At 35.9% G+C, this 8,789-nt stretch overlaps 1 protein-coding gene across 1 annotated transcript; it reads right to left on the reverse strand.

Annotated features, from left to right (window-relative positions):
* Window positions 1–1,424: 1,424 nt before the first annotated feature.
* LOC114738901 (glucose-6-phosphate/phosphate translocator 1, chloroplastic-like) lies at window positions 1,425–6,302 on the reverse strand. Its single transcript, XM_028926963.1, has 5 exons — window positions 5,685–6,302; window positions 4,906–5,131; window positions 4,387–4,609; window positions 3,360–3,573; window positions 1,425–1,840 (listed from the first exon to the last, which is right to left on the reverse strand). The coding sequence occupies exons 1-5, from the start codon at window positions 6,189–6,191 to the stop codon at window positions 1,829–1,831; spliced, it is 1,182 nt and encodes a 393-aa protein (XP_028782796.1). The 5' UTR covers window positions 6,192–6,302; the 3' UTR covers window positions 1,425–1,828.
* Window positions 6,303–8,789: the final 2,487 nt, after the last annotated feature.

Consider the following 8,789-nt stretch of genomic DNA (forward strand, 5'->3'; position numbering starts at 1 on the left):
CTCTATATTCGTATGTCTGATGTTCTCTTCGGGGAAATAAATCATTGTTTAATAATGTCAAAACAGAAAAATTCCTGATCCAAATTTTGGCTGGCAGTTATGAGCTGTGCCGCAGTCAATTTTCATCAATATTAGCGGGAGCGATATATAAATTCATGTGGATAATGAGATGAGAATGAGATTAGCCCCACAAATTTTTCGTTTTGGATGGTTCTGAAAAGCTTGGGCAGAGAAAAGAAGAGTCCAAAAACCTTATCTCGGATTTCTAACTTGGGGCCTCAACAGCGCCAAACGTTATCCACAAGCTCCTTATTCTTCAACACTTGGTTTTTATCACTCGCAATGACTTGTTTCTGTAAAGTCGAACCTCTGGAGAACGCAATATCCCATAATCTCTATTGCAGTTAGTGAGATTCGAGAGAAGATGGCTATTGCATAGAAGCTCTCCCTAGTTTCGGGAATGGCGACCCATCACTCGAGGCAGTCTCCGTGAACTGGTTCTTCCCTCTCTCTCTCTCTCTCTCTAGTATCAGATATTGTTACTGTAAACTCCCAATGGAGTGACATCAACATGCTTTCTATAAAATCTGACATGCTGGTTATAAATCAATTAGTCGTGTATTAATAGAGTGATGTCATTTTTAAAACCATCATGCAAGGGAATAGGAGTAATGCTTCCACAGAAAATGAAGACGTGAGAAATATTCAGCATACCAGTATTCTTTTTCGGCCCCACTCATGAAGTGTCAGTGAAAAAGAGGCTCCTGTGGGATGTTAGATAGCTCTTAAGAAATTTGTTAGTGGCCTTCCTAAGAAATTTGTGTTGCTCGAAAAGCCATTACCATTATGGGATCACCTCCTCCCAAGTCTCTTAGCAATCCCTTCCTGCCTGCTTCCAACTTCGCATCAAATTTAAATTTCTTCAGTTCCTGACAAATATGCGGAAAAAAGATGTCATGTTCTAACTTCTCTTTGTTGATGAAGTTTCCCAAGCCCGCCAAAATGACGCCTCATCTAACTTTAGCACCACAAAAGCCTCATTCGTAGCAGTAGCCCATTGGAAAAAAATTCTAGAACTGTGCGGCCCAATCAATAAGTTAAACAGTTGAAGAAAATATTCATATTATTCCATTTTAATTAAACCATACCCAGTTTCATCTCATCTTATGCAAAATTATATCATGAAACAACACTTACATTCCTCACCATATAATACCACACAAAATATGAACTATAATATTTTATCTGGTAGAATTAAATTAATAGATTTTATTCCACCAAAATTCATTGTTATTTCTGGCAGGTATGCAAGAGTCCTCAAAAGAGAAAGAAGTACTTGGGAACACCGGCAAAATGGTGAAGTAACGATCGTAAAGAAAGAAAATTGCGTAAGAAAACTGAACAGTGAAACAGTTGATGTATAATTGCCAACAACAGAAATAAAACGTCATAATAAACCTCGTCCCATTACCCAACTCAATCAGTCAGCCGTGGCACATAACAGCCAAATTATCGTCCTCAATTATTGAAATCTCATAACGAACAGTGTTTTGAGACATTATCCTTGGCCTACCAAGAACAGACACTTATTCTCCAAAAGCATAACTCAAATGCATCACCCAAGAAATACTAACTAATCTGTATAAAGATAATGTTTCCTCAGCAGTATTATCTTTATTATTAGTTTCCCATCATTATCTACAGTGCACAGTACCGGATCATCCTAGTTTTACCAAAATCCAGCTGTCACATCTTTCAAAATCAACTTGCTTGGACCCTGGCTGAGAAGATCAGGGTGGGTTGAACGAGGAACCTCAATTCCTCAACACTATTGCTTTGCCTGCCACACACCAAAAGGAAAGAAAAGAGAGAGAGAGTATGAGGGAAGACGAGAAATCAGAATAATAACTTTGAATGGGATTCTTATATATAGTTTATCAATATCAATTATAATGTAAGTATAAAAATTCATTAAATGTGATCTTGCTCAATAAAGATATCTAACATATTTACGTCTTTTGTGGTTAATTAGAAGCACTACTACAGAGGAATAACCAAAGCATATTCGCTAGTCATACAGTGTGGTCAACTACTGGACTTGGAAGGGGAATAATGGAAGCGAAAATTACAATTCAAAATTAGCGAAGCTAGCAATTCAAAGTCCTATACCTAATCAATCTTTCAGATCACCTAACCGCAGAACAACCATCCGAAGGGTAGGCAAAATATAAAATAATGCATCACCAACCACCAAATCTCCCCTAAAATTTCGTTTTCATTTGTAAAGGCAGTTTGTTATATTAAGCAATTTCTCTTTTCAATGCATACAAAATAGTACACGTACACATATAATATTTATTATGCTCATGTTATCATTTCTCAATAGTGTTTTTACTACCTCCTATTCTTAATATAAAACATAGCTAACTAATTTGAGGAGATTAAAGAAGTTAATAAATTACTTATAACATATGATATCTTTTTAAAATACTTGTGTGTATCATTAGTCTATACATTAATTTGTAAGTGAGTCAAATTAATTTGGAGAAAAACAATAAATAATAATATTTTAAACTAATTTAGTAACTTCCTTAATATCACTAAATTAGTTAGCCGAGTCTTATATTAAAAACCAGAGGTAATATTTTATTTTATTTTTTATCTCTAAAGACATGAGGAGTTTTTCCCCCCTTCTATGCTTGATATTCCAGGGACCAAAGGAGTCAGTTAGGTATAAGTGGATCAGGAACCGAAATGATATCCCTCTCAACACTAACACAACTGAAACGCATTTTGGAGTATCGGTTCTTGTTACTTTTATTAAAATAAAAGAGAGAAAAGTTTCAACCAATAATAATAATAATAATAATAATAAAATGAGAGGAAGAAAAGTTCAGCAATCAGCATCCTATGGTATTCTCCTCAAAACAGAGCAACTTTGTATCCCTTGAAACAATCCAGGAAGCCAAGATACTCTAATTACAGGATACGGTTAGATCTTGTAGTTCTGAGGTGGTGGACGATGATAAGATGGGTCATGTAAGGCCTAGATTCATGTAATCCTTTTGTCTTCCCCTTTTGAATCAATGGAAAACAAAAATTTCTACACCCTGAGGTACCAGCTAACCACCATACATCCAAAACTAAAATATGTCACTTTAGAGGCACCTGAGTCTTAACCTAATATCTCACGAGAGGAAGAATGGTTAGCATTTTACTGTTTCTTATAAAAATTGTTTTTTTCAATTTCTTATCTTTCCTTTTGGAAGTACAACTGCAACAGTTGCTATAAAACCAATTATATATATATATATGTCAACCTAAAATAAAACACAAACTTGACCAGAACCAGAAAATACCTGTGAATACAAGAAGGTTCCAAAGATAGCAATAGCAGCTCCAAGGGCATTGATGGGCTGAACCGGCGTGTGGAAGATGATGATTGAGGAGACTATGACAGAAATTCGTTTCATGGTGTTCCCAACGCTAAATGTCAAGGGAGAGATCTCATCCAAAGACATGTATGATACCTGATTATACAGATGATAGAACACACTCTGAGCCGCCACCCACCTGATGTTTACAATTAACAATAAAATGAAGAAGTGAGCACTCAAAATGACAGGCAAGGGGGGGGGAGCAGGAATAATATATAACTCAAATCCAAGCAAATATGGCACTAATTTGCTGTTTCCTGTTCCGAATATCTACAGAACTGAAATGCAACAAGAGGAGGAGGAGACATTTAGCACAAATGAAGTGAATTAAACTGTACCTTTTACATAAACAGAATCATTTTCAAATGGTCAAAAACATTATTCAGTTCTTGTTAACATTCATAATTAACTATCGATTAAAGATTTGTTCCTCCATTCTATCTGAAGAACATATTAGCGAGACAATTACATTTTCATGCTCCTCATATAAGCTATCAGGTCTGTATATTAAGGACGACATGGTCCCCCATTTCAGACAGGAAATTATCCATCGGTCCTACAACTAACAAAAGAAACTGACTAGATAAATCCAATATAAAGAAGAGGGAGGAAAAAAACAGAACGAAGCTCAGCTTAAGTATATATACAATGAACTGACTAGATGACCTTCTAATTTGTCCATTAAGTTTATAGAAGTCATTCAAGAAGCTACCAAACATCTCTAGAAAACTTATAATTATGACAAACTGATGAAAAATTAGAAATGATCAATTACAAAAGTTGACTCGGAATGTAAAACACATAACAACTTTGCTCCAAAGGATGACCGACAAAAATATTAAAATTTGTTTGAAGCCAATAAGAAATTATGGCATCAACATTATTCCTACTGTGATATCAAACATAGTAGATAGCACATATAAACAGTCTGTAGTCATCTGGTGATTACCATACAAATTGGGGTCCAATTTGAGAGAGGGCTGTTTGCCATCCAGCTGCCCACATCTGTGGTCCCTCAACAGCAACTGCGAATGGTGCCAGAATTAAGAGAGACAATATAGACAAACAAGCATAGTAGTTCATTCCGCTAACAGACTTCCCCTTCATGCCGCGTTTTGAAAAGATGTTTCGAAACACAAATGCCAAATTCGAAATCATGGCCCCCATAAAACCTGCAGAACACAGCTCAAAGCAAATTCAGCAGGCTGAACACCAATCCTTTCAGAAAAGCAACCAAGAACAGATTCTGTCACAAGTAGCATCCTCTGATGAAATATTTATCCAAGAAACTGATTAAATAATGTGCTAGCAAACAAGGAAAACATAAGATATTGTTTTAGCCGAAACAAATAGACATGAATTCTCTTTTCCTCAGCTTGACTTTGATATTCAATTTGATTCATCATGCTATGAAAGCAACAAAATGCAGGTGTCAAAAAGTCCATCTGAAGAAAAGTTACTTCATTACCAGTCATGTTGAAATTGAGCTCCGTCACAGCAGCAAGTGCACACCCCCCGATGATTGGCACTAAGGACAGATAGACTGGTACTGGGAAGGACTCGCCCAGAAGAAATCTGGAGACCAGTACACTGAAAGCAGGCTCACCACTCTTGATGATGTGGGTGAATGAAACTGCAACCTTTGACATACTAACCGTTGCAGCCACATGTCCTATGGTATGAGCAACAGCAACCTATAGGAAAACCGGCAAAAATTAACTGTGCTATCCAATATCCATTAAACATATACTTGTACAAGCCTTTGAGATCTGCTCAGAATCTAATGAATACAACAAGACGAGAAAAGAGCTTTTTTTCCAGCTTAAGTGAATTACTCTTCCAACAAAAAATAAAATCATAATTAATCAACAAAACTTGTTACCAGTCTCCACCCGATCTCATGATAGAAGGAAAGCGCTAGTTTTCACGTTCAGTGAATTACTCTTCAAACCGAAAAGGAAGAAGGAAGGAAGAAAGAAAGAAAGAAAGAAAGAAAAGGAAAGAAAAATTCACGAACAAAAGTCCTGATCGGACTCCACCCAATTTAACAATTCGATCTAACTAAAGTGGAATTCACCCCCCCCCCCCACAACACACATAATTCGTTCTAGAAGCATGTAGTATGGAAATCCAGGGATACGTCCAAAACAGCAGGAGTTAACCTTAGCTCGGCACAAGTAATACGAACAAAAACATTGCTTTCCCATCAATTTTGCTCAGGAAACAAACAAAGCCCATCAAACCTACCGGCACCAGAGTCTTCCAAAACTCAAAATCAGTCTTTGGCGCCTCCACTATCCTCGTGGCCCAAGAAATCAACATCATAAGAGACCCACATGCGAGTGAGAGCGTTGAAGTAAGCCAGGGGTACGGATATGCATTCAGAACCTTCTTGTTATAAATATTGAAGACCACGTTCAGAGCCCACCATGTTGCGAAATATATTCCAATTTTCAACCTCTTCGCCGCCTCCGATGGCGTGCTTGCTTCAATGTTTGATCGGTCAGCCTCAAAAGCTTCGCATCTGATGGAATTTCCACGAGGATTCACTGACGGAAGATTCAGCGTTGAAATTTTCTTACTCGGAGAAGAAAGGTGCAAGGGTTTGTGCACTGAAACCAGAGATCGCTCAGCTTTTCCCTTCGGTATGCAAGGTAAAAGAAAGCTTGACTGAAAGGGATTTGACTGTTTTCTCCGAAGAACAACATCAGAACAACTGAAAGAAACACCAGGTTGTTTGAGAGAGCAAATCATCGCGAACAAGAAGGGATAATCGGAAGTGCCGACAAAAGATCACAAAATTGAGAAAAGCACGAGAGACGAATAACGGATTGCGCGTCAGAGTTACGAGACGTGCTCAGAGAACTCTGAACACTCGTGACAAATGACAGTATCCGCGATCGGAGCTGTTGACCTAATGTCGCTCAAATCTTGAAAGGTTTAGGTAATCGAAATTACGGAAGGAAGAAACTATAAATAAGGTAAAAGAGCAAACGCAATGGGGCAGTGAAGGAATAATGCCTATTAATACTGACTAAAGAAAGTAGAAGGTATATTTTACAGACGAAAGGCGTTTCTTTTTCAATTCACAACTTGGAGGCACAATGCTGCCATGGGTTTGGTGACGGAGGCTTACGGCCGAAGAGGCGATTGGGTAGATACGTAGAAATCTTCAAAAGCTCTCCTTGAGATCTCAGTCCACGCAGGTTCCCAAGCCTCACGTGAAAATAAATAATGGAGAACGACATTTTTAGCATGGTTAAACCGTTTCGGTCCCCATATTTTTATTGAATTTCGGATTTTGTCCCTATATGTATTTCTCATTGTGTTTCTCATCCCTCTGTTCAAAACATTGGCCCCCCAAAAGCATATGGTTCTTACGCTAATGATGTTAAATTTGCTTATGTTTGTTAGTTTGTTAAATAATAGCGTTCGTAGTGGTTACAGTTGTAGCAGTTTGAGTAGCAGTTGAAAAGTCGCTGCAAATATAGTATACACATTTGCAGTGATTTTTTGACAGAACTATTATAAAGTTATACACATTTGTATTGGTCGTAGGGATAACTGCTGCAAATGTGTCCATTTGCAATGGCTGCGGAACCGCTGCAAATGTTTAAATTTGCAATGATTGTTCCTATAGCTGCTGCAAATCTATAAATTTATTTTAAATTTTTTAACAATTTTAGATAAGTCTAAAAGAAAAGAAAATTATATTAAAATATCATCTTGTTCAAAGTTACATATATATTTTTGCTGAAAAAAAATAAATAAAAATTTTTATTACTTCATTTTTCTTCGTCATCCCTGAGAAAATAAATTAAGAGAAATTGTTAAAATAAATTCATTAGAAGAATATCAAAGAAAGTCATTAACAAAAATTGAGATTGAATAAAACGTACCTGATAAGGGGTAAGTTCTCATCTCAATTAGGAAAATAGTTCTCTAAGTTAGTTGGTTCAAACGGCACACTCTCATAGTTGATGTGATTACTACCACCCATATCATAAAGGTCTCGAGACTTAAAATGGATGACCATATTCCAATTTTTATTTTTTCCATCCTCCACATAATAAACTTGTTGTGCCTCTAAAGCTAGTATATATGGCTCGTCATCCTTTGATTCACCAGTATAAATAAGCCTTGAGAAATTTACAGATATGATGCCCAGTTTATTAGTCATAATACCATGTGAAGTTTTGGTATTTGGCCAAGAGTACTTGGAAAGAGTTATAGTGAAACATCCATTATAATTTAATTCAATGATGTTTAGTAGTTTCCTATAATTTAATTCATAAATATGTCCATCATGATCTGTAAAATTAAAAACCATAATATGATTAAATAAATAAAAGATGCTTGAAAATGTGAAAAAAATTTAACATACACTGTATCTGAATATGAAATCCCCTCCCTTGCCTAGCAGAATGACGAGGGACATTCCGCTCCCTCCCCACATCTTTATTAATAAAACTCTCTGCTTCCCTTAACATTGCTATGTCAAAATCATCTAAATCTAAATTGATATCTATTTCTTCCTCTTTATACTATGGGGTGACAAAAGGCTCTCATCATGAACTCGATCTTGATGAGGCGTGTAATATCCTAATATTTTAATTCTTTTTTTTAAAAGGAAAGGTAAAATAATAATATTTTAATACGAAAAAAAAGGGAGCAACTTTTCACACTTCCGTTGAAAAATTGAACCATGAAAAATTGACTTGTGGAAAGTTGATGCATGGAAAATTGAGGCATGGAAAGTTGGGAGACGTGTGGAAAAAAATGGCATTAGGAAGACTTTGGGGGCAGAGGATTTAATGCCAAAAGAAAAATGGGAGCGAGTGGTTGGAGAAATGAAGAATAAAAGGGAGAGTGGATGCAGAAGATGAGGCATATGCGGAGAGAAAGAGAGAAATTAGAGAAAGAGAGAACAAGAGAGGCGCAGAGAAATTCTGGCATTTTGAAGGGTAATACAAGCTTTGGAGATCATCTAGGTACACAAATATAGTTCTTTTTATCAAACTTTCTTCATGAATGTTTCCTATATATTTTAGGTTTCCTAATGACAGTATTACTAAAGTGCTTAGAGAAAATTTTGAGACTTATATATGATATAAATATGGAGTTTTGGTAAAAGATGATCATAAAAATTTAGAGGTAAATGAGTTATTAATTTTAATCGATTAGATTTGTCTATTTGTTGTTTTTTAGTGCTTAAATTAATTTTTCTAGTTGAAAAATATGTGATATATGATTTATATCATATTTTACCGATTAAAATTAAGTTGAATAATTTATTTGAGGTGTTTAACATATTATTAAGATTTTAATCGGTTTAGTTTTATTTATGGGGTG

The sequence above is a fragment of the Neltuma alba genome, unplaced genomic scaffold (genome assembly GCF_004799145.2).
Source record: "Neltuma alba isolate B1F8T4 unplaced genomic scaffold, ASM479914v2 tig00013708_pilon, whole genome shotgun sequence".
Taxonomy (NCBI): Eukaryota; Viridiplantae; Streptophyta; class Magnoliopsida; order Fabales; family Fabaceae; genus Neltuma; species Neltuma alba.